The sequence below is a fragment of the Cuculus canorus genome, chromosome 1 (assembly GCF_017976375.1).
Source record: "Cuculus canorus isolate bCucCan1 chromosome 1, bCucCan1.pri, whole genome shotgun sequence".
NCBI lineage: Eukaryota > Metazoa > Chordata > Aves > Cuculiformes > Cuculidae > Cuculus > Cuculus canorus.
Genome location: NC_071401.1, coordinates 133151831 through 133173503, shown reverse-complemented (window position 1 = coordinate 133173503; position 21673 = coordinate 133151831). Strand labels below are relative to the sequence as shown.

At 41.8% G+C, this 21673-nt stretch overlaps 1 protein-coding gene across 4 annotated transcripts in view; it reads right to left on the bottom strand.

Moving 5' to 3' along the window:
• Positions 1 to 21673, bottom strand: part of TEAD4 (TEA domain transcription factor 4) — a 69499-nt gene that overhangs the window by 38154 nt on the left and 9672 nt on the right. For all 4 annotated transcript variants that reach the window (XM_054066780.1, XM_054066789.1, XM_054066764.1 and 1 more), the window contains exons 2-4: positions 19118 to 19372; positions 1738 to 1802; positions 758 to 820 (exon numbers count right to left, since the gene is read on the bottom strand). In XM_054066780.1, the coding sequence (XP_053922755.1) occupies positions 758 to 820; positions 1738 to 1802; positions 19118 to 19372 (383 nt within the window). The remainder of the gene's footprint in view (positions 1 to 757; positions 821 to 1737; positions 1803 to 19117; positions 19373 to 21673) is intronic.

The window sequence follows — 21673 nt, the reverse complement described above, 5'->3', positions numbered from 1 at the left end:
ATTCAGCCTGAGCATATAAACCATCTCCCTGATTCAAATCTGAGTAAAACAAATGCCAAGAGGGAGTGTGATCTCAAAGCTCCTCCTACAGAAAGAAAAAATACAGATTTGCTCAAGCAAGTAGTCAACCATTTTCTTTCTCATTAGCCCAGGTCTTTTCAAATCAGTTCTGAATTAATCAAGGGGCAAAGTCTACTCACCTGGCACTGTTTTAATGGAGAAGATGCCAGCTGGCTTTATTGCTTCCTCTCAGCAGTTACGCCAACTGAGAAGACTTTCTCATGCACAACTCCACATCACTACCACTAGCAGGGGTGAAACTGGCACCGCAGTAACTGTAAGGCTATCTTTGCAAAGGCCACCCTTTGCCAAGGCCACCAAAACACCAGGGACTGATTACTGGCCAGGATTTGTAACCCCATAAACCCCTCCTTATCAGATAAATACTCTTTGTGTTCTCCCGAGTCTGAGTCTAAGGGTCTTTCAGACTTGGATGACAGCAGCATAAACAGAGGCTGAAATAAGACACATTAAATTTAAAGTTACTGTTTCTTTATTCTTTAAATAGAATTGCTCCAGACATCACAGAGCTACAACAATACAAGTGTTTGCACAACACTTCCTAGGAAATACCTTTTCCTCCTCAGCTTACTGCAGTGGCTAACCTCACCTTTCAAGGCTATTCAAAGAGGGAATAGGTGTTGGGAATGGCTGGCTCAGGGAGCTTGCATGATATATTAAAAGGTACCCGTCATACCTTCAGCTTGGCTTGGATCTCTCTGGCTTTCCTCCTTGCCAGGACCTGGATGTGACTAGATACCTGCATTAAAAGACAAAATTCATCTTCATTCCAGAAGAGTACTTGGTAGCTTGCAGCAGTAAACATACTTTAGGCACCTTGTGCAATAGGGAATTATTTAGACTTGGGGGGGATTCAGGGGTTGAGGCAGCAATGAGATGCTTTTGTGAACATAAACATCATGAAGTGAGGTGGAGGACTAGCAAAGATGAACCATTTAAGGCCTTTTCCAATTGAAACAGCTTTATCAAGCCAGAGATCTCTAAAACTAAAGAACCTATCCTTAAATCTAGAGACTGAGAGTTCTGATCTCATTGCTCCCCATCTTGGCCTCCTCCTGGGAGAAGGGAAACCCATGTTCCATAACCCTGACCACTATATAGTGACTCTCAGAATTTTCCCTTATCTAATGTGGGCCAAAACACATTATAGAATTATTTAGGTTGGAAGTAACTTCTGAATCATCCATCAACCCTCCACACAAAGTAAATCAAGGTTGCTCAGAGCTTTGTCCAGCAATAGCCTAGATTGTCATTCCTAGATTACAAAGTTTCCTTTTTTCATCCCCTGTGCCAGGTATTTTCAAAATCAGCACTCCAGTCCATTTGGCCGGTCTTAACAAAGAATATTAATATAGAGGGCCACTGACATTCACTGAAACATTCATTAGTAGGCCAGATAAATAAAATCACACATCATTTAACAGTGGAAAAATATGTCACATTGTGGCTGGGAGACACAAGCATTACAACCCTACTGTAAAATGCCTGAGCTAACTCTTCCTGCCATTCTTATTAACAAGCTCCATACAACCATCTCTTTCCAGCAGAGCCAGAAACTAATAGCAAGTGAACAACAAGGGATTTGTTCTCTTCATGTTTCATCATGCATAGTGGTCCAAAGAAGCTAAATGTTTACAGGGAAAACTTTACACTTACCTGCTTCCTTGTGCGTGTTTTCCCTGTTCTCAGCTTAATATAGCGGGCAATCAGCTCATTTCGGCCTGGATCAGAGAAATTATGCAAATATGAGTTTAGAAAACTATGAATCCAAGGAAGACATTTACAATGGAATTATCTATCTATAGAGATAAGATGGCAGTAGTCCACATGGATTTACAAATAGGAAATCATACTTAACCAGCCTGTTAAGTTTCTACAGCGAGGTGACTAGCTCAGTAGATGAGTACAGAACTATATATATAGTGACTCCAGAAAGGCTTTTGGCTCTGTCTCCCATAGGACTCTCGTAGGCACCTGACAAAGTATGGGTTACATAAGTGGGCAAAGAATGGATTGAAAACTGGGTGAATGGATGGGGTCCTGGTTGACAACAAGTTGACAATAAGCCAGTAATGCACCCTTCAAGCAAAGAAGGCCACGAGCATTCGAGGCTGCATTAGGAGGATTGTTGCCAATAGATCAAGGAAGGTGGATCCTTTATCTCTATACTCAGCACTGCTGAGGCAGTATCCAGAGTACTCTTTCCAGTTCTAGGCTCCTCAGATTGAAAAATATGTGGACATACTAGACTGAGTCCAGCAAAAATTAAAATACTGGAGAACCTTTCATATGAGGAGATGTTGAGAGAGCTGGGGTTGTTCAGCCTGGAGAAGACTTGGGGCAGGGAGGTCATGCATATAAATATGCGTATAAATACCTGATGGGAGGCAATGAAAAACAGGCAGTCTCCTCTCAATAGTTGCCAGTGACAAGAAATAGTTCTCAGGAAAAGAAACAAAAGGCACAAACTAAAATGCATGAAATTCAGAATGAAATCAAGGAAAAACCCACAACTCCTTTACTGTAAGGATGGTCAAATACTGACACAGGCTGCCCCGAGAGATGATAGTCTCCATCCTCTGAGCTTTGTAAAAGGTTGTTTATGAGAGCTCCCACAAACAGGAAGGGGGATGCACTGACTGGGAGAGGTGAAGGAATCCTTGTCCAATTACAGAACAAGTAGGCACTGAAGACAGTCAGGTTTTACACCTTGGTTTTAAGAGATTATGCTCTTCAGGGCCAAGGGAAATGAAGACAAGTAACAATGTTCAGTGTGAGAGGAGAGTCCAGTACAGAGATGCAGAGAAAAGATGGTCATGGTGACAGACGAGGGGAACAGTACTAACAGCAACATGAATGAAATGGCTAACAAAATGTGAAGCTACAGGGTCACTGGTACAGAATTTGAAATTACTTGCTGGAAACTGCAGGAGATACAGGTATAATATTTAAAAGTCAGGAAGAGAAGCAGAGAAGGATAAGCTGCCTTCAGCAGTGAACAGGAGAAGCAAGCTTAGACCCAATTCACAGCTAGCACCACAGAACCATTTGAGACTGGACACCAAGACATGAGGCACAACATACAAGTTCCATTCACTGGCTCCTGTGGTATCAAACCTGACTAGACACACTGGTTTTATTCTCTTCCTGGATATGGAGAAATAAAGAGCAGAAACAGAAAAGCAGCAGTTATGCATCTGAACTCTAGGCCGATTCAAGGCAGAAAACATGACAGAAAGAGCAGGCTCTGCAAAGTACTGCATTTGTGGTGACCACAGTAGTAGCGATACAGTACCTTAACACAAAGTTGGGAGTGGGAAGTGTGAGACTGTGAGACATCTTACATGGCCACAAGTATTTGATGAATGAAGTAGGAATAAACTGGGAAGCAAAGTCACAGGTCTCATGAAGTTTATTATAAAACCTCAGTATTTTCAGTGAAAAGTTTATGGGCTGAGAGGAAAACTTTTCTATTAGGACATCACAAACATTAAAAAAACCCAAGCAATGAAAGTAGATGCAATATTTATTCCAGTAATTTAATATTCCATGAAAGAGTTGTCACTTGTTTTTTATTTTAAACCCCTGTTTAACTCAACCTTGAAAAAATGAATGTAAGGAATATCTCTATGCTAGAGACCAACCACCCAGCCCTTCAGGAAGTGCTGTCAAAGCTCCTAATTCCATCTGTTTCTGATATAGAAAGATGTAAACATCCATGTCTGCAGATCCATGGTCTTCATCCAGACCACAGTGATGAAACATAATGAAAGGACACATATGGGTGGAAAAGCATTTTATGTTTACTCACCTTAACCTTTTCTTAATAGTGTCATTACAGCAGTTCTCCTTATCCCTCTGCGAAAACAATCAGGTCTGTAGCTGAGAAAATTAAACATCTCCAGCTCCTCTATAAACAAATTAAGAACTATTTATGTGCCAAAACCACAATGCCCTGCATGTAACCATTGACCTATTCATTTCCCACGGTTTCAGCATTAGCATGGTGACATGCCCAAGACAGCGTGATGGGAACAGATGCTGTTATACTACCTTCCACCTGGCTGCTTTTTTAATGTAACCATTTTTACAAAGTGGAGACCAATTACTAGCAACACGTAACCACACCTTTTTCTAGTGCCAAGAATAATATTTATAGCTTTTCAAAGCCTCCATCTGTTGGATGTGAATCCAAGTTGAAAGGTAAGAAACAACAGAATTGATTCTTCTTGTACAAATGCTGACATATACGAAATCTCAGGATAGTTTGATACACATCAGAAGAAGGAAAGATGCAGAACAAGACAAACCCTATTATCTATAAAGAAACAAGAAGGATAATTTATATACACCAGGAGGACTCTTTGAGGGGCAAGAGGAATAAGTTAACAAAAAAGAAATGAAAAAACTAGCCTTGAGAAGAAGTGGATGTGGAAAATTTCAGGCAAACTTTTAAGGGATGCATATTGGGCTACACCAACAACTGGAACATATGGAAACTCTCCAGACACCAGCTCAAGTATGGGTCATCCTTGCAAAATGAATTTTGGTGGATTCTCAACCAGCTATAACAAATGCTATAGAGCAAATTTAGCTTTGTTGTTCTTCCATGAAAGTAAAGAAATTATACAGACTGAGCAGTCTGACAGTGCACTATTCTGTTTCAGCAGCAGAGGGCTGCAGGGGTAACCCGTAAGAGACGATGCCATGCACAGTCCCTTGACAGCCACACTCAATTCCAGCCACCTCCAAAACGGAATCAAAGGAGCACAAAGCTACATTTGCTTAAAACAGATTTTGGAAAGAGCAATAGCCACTAGAGGCTGAAGACACATGAGAAGACACATAAAAGGAACCACAAAAAGGAGACATGAGGAGGCACAGAAGGAGAGATGCAAGATAAGCAAAAAGACATATTTAGAGAAAAGGAGGGAGAAAAAGAGACACATGGTAGGGGACATTGTTTTGGACATGGCTGGAAAAGCATCCTTTGAAAGAGATGCTCCATGTCAGAATTACACTTTATGAGGCAACTGCAGCCATGGAGGACCCATGCCAAAGGAGGAACAACCGCAAAAGGACTGCAGCCCATCAAGAACCCACGTAGAAGCAAAGGAACAGCAAGAAGCAATGGGTATCAGAGAAAAACTAAGGGTAAGAACTCACAGAAATAAATCTTTACACGCTGACCTCAGCCTCCTGCACCACCCAGCACCTCAAAGGAACTAAGAAGGACTGAGTGTTATAGAGAATAAAACAAGGAAAGCTGAGACTAGAAAGTGGGGAGGAGAGGCAATAAACTGTAGTAGAGCCTGGAAAAGTGGGAGGCATTTCCCTAAGTGTGTTTAACTTTTTTTGTCTTCAACAACATCAGCAAAAATTACAAAGCCCTCTCAGGCCATGTACTTCACTGGAGAAGAGTAGAGGGTGGGGAAACTGTTGTACAAATTGCATATGTTAGAAGCTGGTATAGAAATCCTCTAGAGAAAAATTCTCTAGAGAGAGCAGTCAAGTGTGGATCTGCAAAATTTTCAGGTTTGGAATTCACTTCCTGCTTGCCACCTCCTCTCATACAACATTCCTCTTCCAGAAGCATGTCCCCACAGAGCTATGAAAAAAAAATAGGAAGGTGACAGGGTATATTAAGCTAATAAAAATACTGGTAGCAAAGCCTCCTGATCACTCTACAAAGACACTAGCATCACAGGGATTACTACACATAGAACTATGCAAATTTCCAAGCCCAGTAAACCCTGCAGCAAGAACGTATTGAATTACCATGAATCAAAACCACAAATAAGTCCTAAATGTCTTGTTTCTCTCCTCAGAAGATAGATGCAAGCAGGTATTACATGGGTGGAAGCCTGTAGTTTTGCAGCCTCTGGGAAGCGCTTCCTTTGTTTCACAACCCTGGCTGCAGGGTCAGCAAAGGCTTGCGCTCCTCACTTGGCTGGAACAGGCAGAGCTGTCATGAACCATCAGATGGTTCATTTTTTAGAACCACGTAAAGTGTCCCTCAGTAATCTGATCATATGTTGTGTTCTTAGAATAACTCCTGCTGAGGCCTACCATGGTCACCAGAACCTGCCAACAGTTGTGGCTCCTCTGTTGAAACTCCGCATTGGGTTTCATGAAGCTCTAGCCAACATACCAACTGCAGTGCAGCACCCAAAAGCTCTTTATCATCACTGTAGCCTTCCCCTTGGAAGCATGGCACAAATAAAGGAGTAAAGATATACTCGTGTTTTTTACCTCTTGCTGCTAACAGATAAATTCTGAACTGCATCACTTTAACTCTCATTCTGTCTTACACTAAATTGCAAAATTTTGGGTTCAGTAGTTATCCAGGAAGATGTTGCTAAGGAAAGTGAATAAAGAAGCATTTTTATTCTCTATTATATACCTGTGTCTGCATCTAAGGAAGACGGAAAAATCAAGGAAATTCCCATAGCCACAGAAAGCATTTCCCACTCCTACCTCAAAGCTTTGTCCTCGCTTTCAGCTAGTGATGGTCTATTACTTCTTGCATAAGAGGCAGATAAAGCACCTTTTTGAGCCTTATACTTCCTTGTGTACCTGTTCCCAAAGAAAGTAGAACAAAAAGCCTCTCTTCTGTGATGGATGAGGGCAAAGAGCTCAATGATTTCTGCAAAATCCTTCCTTTCTGTTTCAGCTCCTACTTTTACTACTAATTCCATCACCAGAGCTGAGGGTATCTCCAATTCCATAAAAATTCTGCAGTAACCATCTCCCTATTCACCCCTATTTCTCCCCCCTCTCCTTAGGAACTTCACCCTCATTTCTCCACCATTTATCTCTAAACTCTGCTGCTTGCACGCCACTGGTCTTCAGTCTTTGTTGGTACATATAAACTAAACATACTGAGCAAGTAATGCAGCATGATGTCTTGGTTTTCCTGTTTATCTGGACTGCAACACTGGCAAATCCCTGTTGAAAGCAGCCTCAACTGCAGCGGATGTTCCCAAGGGCAGCAGTTAGGATCTGGAGACAACGCTTTAAATGATACATTAAGAATCCTGATCGAGTTCCCTTCAAGACTTTTTTTTTTTTTTTTTAACATCCTGTATTTTTATTGCTAACTTCTACATTGAATACAGAGAACTGTATCCAAGAGGCTATAAAAGATCTTAACACATCGCCGACCATCATACTGGGATCACTTCCCATGAAAGAGACCATAGAAAACCATACTGCATTTTACTGCATTGGTTTATCCTATGAAGTCATCTCTTCCCCAACAAATGTAGAACTTCAGTGCTTAATAGTCAGTTTTGAGATTCCATAGAACAGTTACACGTACCAGGCAATTTTATATTCAGACGTGAGAAGAAAATTTCCTCCTTCTGATCATTTATTCCATTGCTTGGATTTGCTCAATACTGACCTTCCACAAGAAGATTCCCTGAGCTCATGCAATTCCTACAACAAGGGAATTTTGAGCTGAAGACTCAAAGAAAGCTGTTCTCATTTGACTGTGCAAGTGCTGAGCTCCTTTCTCTTCTGAAATGAGGAAGTTGAAGCTTTAATCACTAGGCAGAATATGCCACTCGAGCACCTGGTGAAATGGCAATTGAGTGATCACTGTGTCTGAGGCTGTAAAACTCAGTTGTCACATTTACTAACTAGTCTAAACAGTGAAACCTCATTTTTTGTAAAAGGTCTTTTGCTGAGAAGGTTGCTTATTCTTCCACTGTATAATCTAAATTCATATGTAGAAACACAAGACAGGCTATCCCCATTTAGAAACTGCTGTTTCTTGATGGACAGTTTAAGACATTGTAAGCAAAGTTCATGACTAAAGGATAATTATTTACAGATCTTACAGTTTTTGGGAAGCTTCTTATTTTTTCCCAAACAAGCAGTGGAGATAACTGAAAGGTCAGTCACCACAGGTGACAATAACAAATTCTTCATCAACAGAACAACCCAAAAAGGTTTCCTTCTCAGCTGGTCATTCTTCCTGCAATAATCCATTAATTTCTGTGTGCAGTTGTACCAATCACATTAGATCACCAGAAGAAGGTGAGGGGGACAGGAAGAACTGACACCCACCACACTAATTGCAAAAAAAAAATTCAAAAGTAAGCCCCCATCCCATTTGAATTTTGTTGTTGATTTTGTTTTGTTTTGCCCACCCATCAGCCTGGTTTGGTGAGCTCATTCATTTTGTGGCCACATTAACCACAGCACTGGTATAGCAGAGAGAACAGAGAAGGAATGAAAGCAGACTTCTTAAACCAGTTTTTCCACCAGAGAAACTGTAGCCTGGAACTCCATGGAACCCTCACAGCATACAGACTAGTAAGAAAAAGGGCAAGGCCCCTCCTGTGCTTGCAGCATTTGTCTAAAGGCTAGACAGAGTTAAAGTGTCTCCTAATCACTGCCCCAAAGGCATGTCCTTGTAAAGATGAGCTTTTATTAAGGTACAACAATGTATGCATACAGCAAACCCTCCCCATCAGCCTAATGGGAAGCTCCAGGCTACACATCTCTTCACCACTCCTCAGCCTTCAATACAGTTTTTCCTTGCACAAATTGAATGTCCTCATCAGTTGTGTTTTTCCACATTATCACCTGAGGCCACAGAAATGAAGGTAACCCATCCAATAAGTAATTCCCCATATACATATTAAGGGCTGCAACAGGAACAGAGCGGGGATTTGTCTGGTGCTTCCGAGAGTAAGACTGATGAGAGTATTTGTAGAAATCATTTAGATTCATTTCAGCTGGAAAACCCTACAGTCATACAAAGCAGATGCATATAGTAATACGAGTGTGTGTCAGGTAACACCTGAAACAGTCAATGATAATCCTACATGGAAAGGCATGTAAAACTAACAGCTTTCAGTTTCCGAGAATACCGAAGAATGACAATGTTATGCAGGCACAAATGTACTTTACTCACTAAGGTCCAGGTTCAGAAAAACATGACCGTTGAGGGTGGCACTGAAACCAATGCTTAACTGTAACATCATCTTCCAGCTTCCCAAAGTCCAAGTTCTACCTTGCAGACATACACAGCTGCTAAATTCTTCCTTCTGCCAATAAACATCTTTTCTGCTTGTTTCAATAACTTTCAATAACTGCAGAGTATCTGAAAGCAACTCTTGAATACCACTTCAGTAATACTGCCTCAAAGGATAACAAAACCTTCAGCACCTCTCTTCCTCACTTCGCAGTCGGTTGTCTCTGTTGGCACCAATTGTATACCATTTCTTGTAAATATCTGCCACAGGTGCTGATATTGCGCACATGCCCAGATGGTAGGCTGGCCAAGTATTCAAAGCTTCAACTACCACAGAAACTGGAGCTAAAAGGGGTCTGTGAGATCCATTTCGCGACTTGCTCCATAACCAGCACAGAACCATAGAAAGACAGGCTGAGAGAGTTGGGCTTCTTTAGACTAGAGAAGAGAAGCCTTCAGGGACACCTTATAGCAGCCTTGCAGAACTTAAGGGAGGGGCTACAGGAAAGCTGGCTTTTTATCAGGGAGTGCAGGGATAGGAAGAGGGGTAATGGTTTTAGGCTGGAAGAGGGGAAGATTTAGATTAGATATTAGGAAGAATTTTTTTTTCCTGTGAGGGTGCTGAGGCACTGGGACAGGTTGCCCAGAGAAGTGGTGGATGCCCCATTCCTGGAGGTGTTCAAGGCCAGGTTGAATGGGGCTTTAAACAACCTGCTCCAGTGGGAGGTGTCTCTGCCCATGGCAGGGGGGTTGGAACTGGATGATCTTTAAGGTCCCTTCCAACCCAAACCATTCTATTATTCTAATTCTGAAGGCATCTGGTGTGGTCTGACTTAGTCCTGTGAGGACTTGTGACTGCTTCACTTGACACATAAGCCTACACTAGGACCCTGTCCTAACCAATTGACTGAAAATTATTCAGAAGCTTCAAGGAGAGCAAAAGAACCCAGAGACTATTCTTGCATTATATGAACAAATGAATATTGATTTTGTAAGTGGAATGGTTGCCACCCGTCTTGAGTTTTTACCATCATAAAGTAGTTATGATCCATGACTACTTTAAACCCTTAGGTTACAGTTTCAGCTTAAAACATGGCTGGATAACGCTGAAAACGTGTTTGCCTTTTTCCCCTGACTCCCTCTCAGCAGATTGTTTCACAGGTCAGTTCAGCTCTCTAACCTGTCCCACTTATTCTGCCTGTTTTGAGTAGTTTGCTATCAGTTTAGCAAGCTAAAAGAGATAAGCAAGGAATCTGCTGGAAGCTGAAGGTAGCCTAAAAGGTGAGAGCACAAAACGGGGAGCAATGCCATGAAGCAAGGAAATGAGAGTGGCAGCTGTCTCTTCTGCAGTGAACTGTTAGGTTATCTCACTGTTTCTGAAAGAAATATACTCTTGGTCTCAACACAGAAGAGTTTTACACCTTCCCAGCACTGGCAAAAATAGTTGTTAAAGATGTTGTATTCTGTAACAGGTGAAAAGAGAACTGGGACAGGAAAACCTAGCAGAAACACAGGCTTCATTACTGGGTAGCTGCTACCCAGGAACCGGTCTGGATAATAGCTGAATCCTACCAAGCTCAAAAAAATTCCTTTCAAGGGCTTGTGGTATTCCTCCTACCCCTCCACTCTCTCTCTGCTCCTAACACTGACGCAATTCTGTTCTATTCTTTAAACACCTGTTCCCTGACAGAGTTTACAGCTAAGTCTGATAGATAGCTGGACAACCAGAATTCAGGCAGTGACAGGAGAGCAGGAACAAGAGGATGACAAAACTACTTAAGCTGCAGAGGTACATAAAAATGCATATGGGTCCAGAAGGAAATTCACAATATGTAGGTGCTACAACTACCTTCTAGATGAAAGCTGTTCTATCTAGACTTACCAATTAACTTTTCTCCAATATTAGCTGTAAAGGATCAGACTAGATATGAAAAGCTTAAGTAGAGCTGGCTTTGCCTCTGGGCACAGGAATAGATGAGACGACCTTTGAAGGTGCCTCCCAGTGCCATTTTCTGTGATTCTTCAACTAAAGATGATGATGCAGTGTTCATATGCAGGAATGCTCATAATCACCAGTCAAGGTTGAAGCCAACATTGTGCTAAATACCACACATGCACGTGTGTTTCCCTGCAATACTGTCATGTTTAGAAATAGGCCTATGTCTACAGCACTTGCAGTCAACAACTGAGGTCATTCCTACAGAGTTATCTCATTGAGTGCAAGTTTACAAATTCCAATCTGAGCTCCTGAAAAGGGATTTGCAATCACTATGCAATGCACAAAAAGAAAGAAAAGCGATTAAAAAGGTATTTTATATGAAAAATTTTCAATGAAAATAGCGTCATTTCCTGTTCAAGAAGCTAGAGATGGCAAGACCATGCCATATGTGCTTGCAGTAAGCTTCAAAGAATTTGAAGGAGTACCCAGCAGATGGGTCACAAGTTCAAGGTGACAGCAATGAGGAACAGCTGCTGGCTACACACCCTTCAGCAGCAGGTGTGTCCAGGCCCCAGAGGTTTAAGTCAGCTCTGCCAGTGACCAACAAACTTACAGGACCATCTGTCTGGGCACAAACTGCACACAGCCTTCCCAGTTTTGCTGCCCAGATCTTCACCATATACAGACAATACAGGATTTGTTAAGGAATAACTAATGAGCAGCTGTTCAAACCAACAGACAGTGCTGGTTCTCCTGTGCTCATTATCTGCATCCTACACAAATACTACCTTTTCCTCTAGCAGTAATGTTGTCGTTTTCTTGATCAAGCAGCTTTCCTTCTCTTTGGGGCATCCCTTAAGACGCTAGAACCTGGAAAGATTATGTTGTCTTGTACTGGTTTTGCTTAACAGACATATAGCGATACTTTAATAAAGTTTCTGACATGCGCTCCAGTAATAAGGCATGCCTTTGAAAGAGACTTCTAAAAGAGTTCAAATGATAGGTTTTGCTTACTTACACTGCAGAAAATTCAAAAGCTCATTTTTTCTTATGCCAGGTTTCCACAAAATCTGTGTATTGACACTTATCAACACCCTCTCTACCTATGTGCACCCCCTTACTTGAGAATTGCCATCACCAATCTTTACCCAATGTCTGACTAATCAACAGAAGAAATGCTGAGAAACCACTCTTAGTGGTTTCTTGAAGTTTGCTCCTCCTGTTTCAGGCCCGAGAAAGGGTCTTTGTATCCATCAGTCTAATAAACTTATTCATGTCACAAAAACAGAGACAGAATAAATCATAATACTAACAATTTTGAAAAAACAGCACATATTTAAGTGGAAAGTCATATTCAGTCACCACCTAGTGCTCATTGTTTTGTTTCCTGTGTAAAATCATAGCACATCTAATCTAGAATCCACCACTCCTTCATACAAAATACACATACACCTGTGCCATTCCTTGGGACTAGTTTTACAAATACATTCCTTATAGTTTTGTCTGATACAATTTTAAGTCTACAACAGCATTTCCATTCAAACTCCTTAGAGAAGAGAAATCCCTCAGCACCAAGGACCATGCTGTCATGAAGCTCCTGCTGATACCCATCCTATATTCCCTTCTTTTTCTCTCATTAATCCTAGTCATGCTCACATGCTCTACATAAAATCCCTCTCCCTCTTAAATGTTACCACCCTTCAAATATTTTTAGACTGCTATTATGTGTCCCCCCACCCTCCACCTTTCAGTCATCGCTTAGCCAAGCTAAGTATATTTAGCTACTTTAATCTTTCCTCCTAAATCAGTTCCTTCAACTCCCAGAGCTCAATGTTTAGTCTGGCATGCTTGTTGCTCTTCTCAGAATTCAATCCATGTTTTTGAGATATTTCTGGTAATGTGTTCACGAAAAACTGTCCATATGAGAGCTTTACATATGCTTGTATTAAAGAAAAAAGAAACCCAAGCCAGTGGACATCATTAATTTTCATTTTCCACGTCCAATTTTGTTCCCTGGTTTTGAATTCAACATGAAATTTTAAATATAAATGAACATTTTGTATATTTAAGAGTAGATTTGCAACTGCAAATATCTGGATCCAGTTGTGAAAGAATGCAGTGTTTTTTAAAATGTAAAAAACCACCAAGGGTCTTTAAACAAACTTTTCAGAAATATGTAAAGTTATCTAGAAGCAACACAGAAGCAAAACAATGACTTGCAACAGGGGAAAAGGCTGACAAGTGAAATTTAAACAGTCAGGTACAAGGCAGACAGTGGATACACTTATAACGCATAACTCTGGCTTACTAAACTAGAAATCAATTAAACTAGCTGTTATTTACAATGCAAAAAAATCAGAACAAGTGCGTTGCTGACAATATGTCACTACAGATCAACTCTATCTTGGAAAATTACTAAACGTTTGAATTTAGAAATTTAAAAGTAATGAGGAAGAGCCAAAATGCTAATGCAAGGTTGCTAATGAAGGAAGTTACTTGAACATGATGAAAGCACTGTATACGTCTGCAAGGACAGAAAGAAAAACAACCCTACATAACACACTTGGGTTTAAGCCTGATAGATAAAAATGGAAGTACAAAGCTGCTAAAAATCAAAAGGGACAGGAAAAAGTATGCACCCTTTGTTGAATCAGAATAAATCCCCACAAAGAAGTAGTCACAATAATTTTGATATCAGGTAATACACAAAACTGCTAATATAGTCCTGTTCAGTACTAAACATGTTAAGAAAAGATGTCACTATCAGTATTATTAACTCCAGTACTATTAACAGCAAGCAGTTTCCTGGTTGGTTGGCATTTCAGGAAATGCTTGGAACTCATGGAAAAATTTCCTTTTATGGACAACACACCAGTTAAGCTAAAGTACAGTTTAACACGAAGAACTCTAAACTCGGCTTGCAAAGGAGATTAAAGGTAAGACTTGACCAACTGCAGCAGAAGTTTAACTTGTTGCAAAGGTCTCCAGAAATCTGTCTTAATCTAGACAACAACAAAGACTTAGAATCACACAAAAGCAAAGTTGACTCAGTGAAACAAAGCCATGATATTGAGCAACTTCAAAAACATCACATCTAACACCAGGAAAAGTTAAGAGGACAGAAAATTCTGCATCCTGAATCTAAGTTTCATCTGTCTTTCAGCATTCAGATTGGGAGATTCAATTTTGTTAGCAAAACTATTGGATAAAGGGCTGTTCTGCAGTCAACTGGCTCACGATAACAGAAAGGATAGGAACTGCAGAAGCATCTTGCTGAGGGATATCACAGCTGAAAAGCAGATTTTGCAGTTACCCGGGCCACCCTGTTCAGTGTCAACTGAGAACATTCTCAGCACATTCCAATTGCTTTGACCAAAATATCATCAGGTGATATGGTAAACTGGATAGAAAAGAAAGCATTTGAAGACTGACACCTTGAAGGGTTTCTTATTTGTAATATCTGTCATGCTCCTCTCCTTCCCCGAGGAGAAGTCGCATTTATGAACTGTGACAGGCAGTGTTATGTTTTGTGTTTCTTGGTGTTTATTTGCTTAATTTTCATTAATTGTGGTGACTTTTTGAGGTTGTAGAAAACATTAACTGATAACATATCCCTTTGAGATTAAGGCAATATCCTGCAGATTTACCTTCCTACTTTATAACAGGGGTGAGAGGAACCACCTGTGACATGGTAGTTTTCAGCATCAGATTAACCTTTCATGCCAGCTTAATTCATGTTGCAAGCTCAAGTCTTTGCAGTTCACTGTCTCCTCCAAGTTTTAACTAGTAACATGGTTAACTGTCCTCCTATCACTCAGCCTCTGAGCTTTGGACATCTTTAAGTATTTCGTATCAGTTGCATCAGGGCTTTGACTCACAAACCGATAGCACCAATCTGAGAGACGGACAACTGCCCCAAGCTGTCTGCTCCAACCTCCTCAGCAAAGAAATGGCCAAGGTGTTCACAAACCAGCTGCTAAACTACTGCCTACTACAGCACAGCACTCTAATGCACAGCCATCAGTCAGTTCTAGCTCCTCTTACAAAAAGTTGCTCCAAGGCAGATGTTTGTGCAGTGGATGGGAACAGAGAACAGCTAAGGAAGTAGCTCGGCTCTTCCAAGCTTTTACTTCCTCACTGATAAATCAAAGCCCCAGCAGTGTTTTGTCAAAATAAATATAGCTTTGCCAGTTCATATTTTTCATTTCTCTGTCATCAGTAGTGTTGAGAGAACCTCTCAATTTTGCATCCCCATGGAAATCACAGAGATACCAAGCTTTTTTCCCCCCTCTCCTTACTCTAGGCCAGTACTGAAGATGTCAGAAGACACTCTAATGCCAAATCCTGAGATTGCTTATTTGGTACAAATGCTGCAGATAAGGAAAAACACAGTTGGAAAATATAAAAGTCAGATTTCTAATAGTGTATCTCCATAGTATTCTAGTGGGCAATGCTTGTAAGATTATCCTCCAGGTCCTTAGCAGTACCAGAAGGCAGCAGATCAGTAAGCTAATGCTGTCCCAGACTTGCTGCTTCTAATGTAACACAATAATTCGGAGAAGAGACAGCATCCTATATCAGACAAGACAGCTTTCTGTGTCTTAAACAGGTGGTAAGCAGAGACTGCTGGAGAGGACAGTGATTGCTTATACCCATAGCAGTGCTGTGGTATGAACTTATTCAGTCAGGATGCTGCATCCAGCAATGAAATATGTCGAGGAGGGAAAAAGATAATGAAAGAAAAGAAGGCACCAAATGCATCAAGATGCAGATCTTCAGTGTTCAGAGAAGAGCTTGGCTGACTTTTGGGTGAAGTAGGAATCACATCCACTCAGCAAATCAGCACAGTGTCACCTAAAAAGCTGCAAGCCAGAAGCTGACTCTGAATAGGCTAGGGAACATGAGGAAGACTCAAGAGTATTGAAGGAGCTGGCAGATGTCCTTCCCAAACCCCTTTCTTCCAGCGGTCTTGGCTGACTGGGGAAGTTCCACTAGACTGGAGGCTGGCTAATGTGCCCATCTACAGGAAGGGTTGCAGGGAGGATCCGGGGAACTACAGGCCTGTCAGTCTGACCTCAGTGCCGGGGAAAGTCATGGAACAGGTAATCTTGAGTGCTGAGAGAGCTAGCAGCTGCTAGCTCTGAGAGAGCTGGGGTTGTTTAGCCTGGAGAAGAGGAGGCTGAGGGGTGACCTTATTACTCTCTACAACTACCTGAAAGGAGGTTGTGGAGAGGAGGGAGCTGGCCTCTTCTCCCAAGTGACTGAGGACAGGACAAGAGGGAATGGCCTGAAGCTCCGCCAGGGGAGGTTCAGGCTGGATATCAGAAAAAAAATCTTCACAGAAAGAGTCATCGGGCACTGGAACAGGCTGCCCAGGGAGGTGGTCGAGTCACCTTCCCTGGAGGTGTTCAAGGAATGGGTTGATGAAGCGCTTAGAGACATGGTTTAAGGGAGTGTTAGGAACGGTTGGACTCAATACAGTGGGTCCTTTCCAACCTGGTGATTCTATGATTCTATGAAGAGACCGGTGTACAGGCTGAAACAGACCATTCTGGGCAATCCTAAATGTACTCAAACAAAAGAGTGCAAGTTCTCCATATTGGCTTGGTACAGTTTTGCTTGTTCAACATGTCTGCTGGTAAAAGCTACTAACTTTAAAGTGACAACAGGTTGCCTCACAACAGGTGAGAAGTATATAAATTGAACATAGAAGAGATCCTGAGATCTGGAACATCATGCCTGAAAGAGCAGTGCTACTTGAGTCACTTCTCCATGGGAAACAGTGAAATGGTTCCACTTCTGTCAAGGGAATGTGGCATATACAGTTCTCTGAAATGCCTTGCCCCTTGGTTCAGTGAGCTCTGTGCAAATCAGTCACGGGACAGCTAAAAAACCATCCCTTGGAGGCAGGGCCTCCACATACAGCTTGTCCTGTTCCGTGAACTGGCTCAATAGTGGTAAGGATGAAATCAGGGACTATATTTATTCTCCCTGCCTGGTCATATCTTTCTATAGATCCCAGGCTGCGCCCCCACTTCCTTGGCATGGATCCTGGAGGCTGGTAAGCAAAGGAGGGCATAAATCAGTGCCTCGGGTTCTCTCAGGAGCACATTGAACCAACCATTTGCACTGGTAACAGGTGTGCTGAAGGTAAGCCAGGGACACTGTCCCATTAGGAGCAGTGGGGGAGGGCTTGCAGAAAAGCTGTTCATTTCTTCTCCCAGAGCCTAGCCTAACATTTTCATCCTGCAAGCAGCTTATTAACTTTCTGCAACACAACAGTCTAGTTAGAGAATTTCCACTAAACAGCAGCCCATGCTAGGTCAGGCCCCAGCTAAGTCTCTCTGGTCTGTGCAGTCTGTTCTATTTCACTTTAACTTTTGTTCTCACTCTTATTTCTTTTCTGGTTCATTTCACTCTCTGCTCCGACACAATCACTCCAAAGTTCAAGTATTTCTGGGACTGTGCAGAAAGATTAGTAAACTAAGATAGTCTAGAAGCACAACTGTAGTTTTCTTACCAGTAATTTTAAAAGTCACTTATCATAAAAACTAGTGCAGACTTACAGTGGCTAGGAACATGTCACTAATCTATGCTTAATAACCACAGGGCGGATTTTCAAGTAATATTTTAGAGTGAATAAGATTATAAGCAAGCATTGCTTCTGAAAGAAGCAGTCCTACCCTCACCTCAACTGTGACTACTCACTGTCATCATCCCTTCTCTAGTACCAGCACAAGCAGCTGGGCAGTGAAACAGATCAGGGGCATATCCTGATTAAAGTTCACTTTTTTCCCCTTTCTGGCTCTTTTAGCTTTAAGCTGGGTCAGTTCCCTGTTTTGATAGCACAACCACAAAAATGTTTGCACCAGCATAGCATAGAGCAAGAACTCATGTCCACATCAGAATATTGACAGTGGTTGAGCCTCAGTGTGATCAGCCTTACTCAAAACATATTGCTCTGTACAGAATCAATGATATATGTACCTAGGAAAACCACCCACTAAAGATAAAGCTGTGTAAACAAGACCCCACCCATGTTCCCATAGGGAAAGCAATCTATCCCCTAGCTCAGGGAACAGTGGCCCAATGGGTGGACAGAAGCCTGCAGAATGACTTTTGAGGTGCTCCATATGAAGCTTCAGGGCATGGCACTCCCATGATAAGGCCCACAAAGATGCACGAATTCCAACATAAACTGGGAAAAAAAACCCCAATGCATCGACTGGGCAGGAAGAGCCTGCCTTCCACAAGTTCCTTGCTAGTTCCCTGAGAAACCGTTTTAACACCTTGAGACTTTTAACCAAATACAGTGCACTCCCAGCTTTTGCTTTGCTTTTTAGTCACAGAAGTATCAGGTGGTCTCTTCCAATACTGAACTAGACCAGCTTTTTTGTGCACAAAATAAAGAGAGAAATTTTAACTGTGGAATAGTTTGAAAATCCAATTCAAAATCACCACCAAAGCCTACCACCTAAAAAAATAGACTTCTTAGACTTCTGCTGCAGCTGCCAGACAGCACTTCTCTGCATTCAGGGCTGGGTATGTAGCTAGCCAGCTGAGAAGAACCTGTAGGTGAAAGACATTCATGGCAGGGCTATAGGAAGTCAAACTACAACTAAAGGGAGCAGGCAGAGAGGTCTGTTTTCTGTCTTTCTTAAGATCTGAGAAGCCTAGCTAGCTAACAAATTGTAGGTCTTTGCACTTCGCCAGCAGAGCCACACAGGGGTTCAGAGGCTGAACTTCTGCCCTTTAGCACCAAGGACACAGACATTTACCTGTTAGGATAATAAGAAAGTTGGAGACAGCAGCAAGAGATACCATAAAAGATAGACTCAGTCACACCATGAAGCCGTTATATGATATCTATCTGAAGATTAGTTCAGTAGCATGCCCAACTCTGGGATCCACCTTATTGATCTATAAAACTCTGGTCTGTGAATGTTAAAATCTCTGATTTTCCTAAACATAACTTGAAGTGACCACCTGCATCAACTTGGGAACGGCCAAGAGAAAAAGAGTCCATTCAGAACATCATTTGGTACGAGGCAAGATGTTTGCACAGGGCAGGCTGCCTGGAGTGTAGTGATATGCCCTTTCTTTCTCCTTACCATACATCTTGCCTTCGTCTGACAGGATAATCTTTCGCCGTCCACATGGTGGGTAGATGGCTAGCGCTTCCTGGAAGCTCTGCTCAATGTCCGGACTCCACACACCCTCAGCATCATTGTCAATGGGTTTGTCCAAGGCCTCGCTGCCCCCTGAGTCGTTGCTCCCCTCAGGGGAGGTGGGAGAACTCCACTCGTTGGAGGTAATGGTGCCAGCTAGAAACTCCAAGGTGCCACGCAGAGAAGCAGACTCCGAACCTGTGATGACAAACAGATCCCATGTGTCAGTTAGAAATCCTCCTCTCTGGGAAAATGAGGAGATACTAAAGAAAAAGTTAAAAAAACTCAGTGAGGAGGACTTTTACTTCAAGTTTACCCTAAATGGTAACTCAACCACATTTTTCATTTCTATTAATGTTGGGATGAAATCTTTTCTACAAAACCTTCTGGTAAAACAGCCCACTCTTGTATCTCATAGACTCAGTAACTCTATCACTTCCCAATTCTCCTCAGACACTATTTCTTGCCTTTCTTTGTCTCCTAATTTCTCATTCTGCTGTCATTATCTGTGCAACAGTTATCTCACTTTCTGAAGCACACGTACAGGGATTCATTCCATGTGCAAGATTACACAAAATAAAGCAGTGATGAATTATCTAGTCATCACTGAGCACTGGGGTTGAAATTTTCTTAGATACTGTTTCACTGGATCAAAGCTAGTAGTTGGTATCGTTTTTAACACTGACATTTCTTCTTCTCAAGGATCAGCTGCACTTCTAAAAGGCAATTCCTGGAGCCAGGCAGTTTACTGCAATGTCTCCAAAAGCTCAGCACGATATTCTGGCAGGAGCAGAAGCCACCACGAGTGAAAAGATAAAGGCACTAGGCTGCAGGTCAAGAATCCTCAGTGGTCATCTTCATAATGACCTTGGGCAAACTCCTCCAGTTTGCTGTGCTCCTCTGCCCCCTCATCCTTTGAGTCTCAGGCTATTATATTTGCTACTAGTCAGGAGCAGAAATCAGTTTCTCATTGAACCAAAGAAGGCAGCAGCTCCTAGCTCTTGAAAACTACAACAAATTAGAGTCTACTTACAAATACCTACAGTAGAGGCTGAAGTCATTGAGTGAAGATGCTCAAATACTCATTCCCCATCCATTTCATCCCCTACTTTATATTATTTTAACCCTCTTGACCCAGGCTATACATTTTCAGAGCTCTAATGAACCTGGGAAAAAAGAATAAAATGGGAAGTGAGAGGGGCAGAAAGCGGAACTTGCACTTGGCCTTCACTATTGGGACAGACATCCCAAGCACATTGTGAATGGCACCAACACAGGCAATGGGACTTTAAGAGAACCTGAAATGAACAGCAACAGTTGCTTCCCTCACCAAGCATCTATCAACCACACACCCCCTTTCAATGGCAGATGCTCAATAAAAAATTACATGGGTATACAAGAGATTGTCCTGCTGGGGAATCATCATAGAGGACTAAGCTTTCCACAGGAACTCTGACAGAGAAACAGAAGCTATGTGTTCCAGTTGTTCTTCTTTTGATATTTCCACAAGAATCCGTAGCCCCTGGGAGCTATCAAGACCCTCCATATTTAATGCGCATCAAAATCTCCACAAACACAAAGCACAGACTAGTTTTAACTTAGGCTGACAGACTGAGAAATGGAGGGGTTCAGAAAGAAGCCCAAGTACCATGTATTCATAGTACCATCTGCATTTGGAACTGCAAATTTCATAATAACCACCCAGCTTCACACCAAGTAAAACCACACTAACTGCTCAACTGTATGACTCCCAAAGCCTCAGCCTCTGATGGCTATCAGGCCAAATACCCTAGCAATGCAAATACAATTGCAATGGCAATGCATGGCCATCATAACCATAAAAAGCAGCTTCTCTGAATCCAGTTATTTCCATCTTCCTAATGTCCATGCAGACACAGATGAATACCTAGCAGATTATTTCAGCATGGCATGTTCTTATGTTGGAAACCAAGCAAATATATCTGAAGTGTAACTTCCTCCACCCTGCATCCAATCCCTAAGAGTTGTTGCCTGATCACTTCATGTTATACAAGGCTTTGCATTTGCACCAAGTGCCTTTGGTGACAAAAGAAACACTGGGTCCTTTGTGATCCAAGCTCCAGGATAAACAGAGGAGAAAACCTGCTGTATTTAGTTCTGTCAACTCCAAGACTCTCTTCTCCAAACACAAAAGAAAAGTTGTGGCAACTTGAGATATCACTTGTATATTCAGGGAAGTCTACAAAGGAAGAGACGGAATATGTAAGCCTCATCTCATAGTGGTCTAGATCAAGTTAAATGTGGGATATAAGAGCAACAACAGAAAAAATTATATAAATCTTCAAGTGACTAGATACATTTTTTTTAATGCTTCTCACTTTTTTTGCCATGACCAGCTGAAACCTCAGTAATCACCCAGGCACTAACAGAAATTGGCTTTCTTTTTGATAACTTCCAAAGAAATTCCATTAAATGAGATTAACACAACCCCCCATATAACTCTCTCTAGTCCAGTAAAGG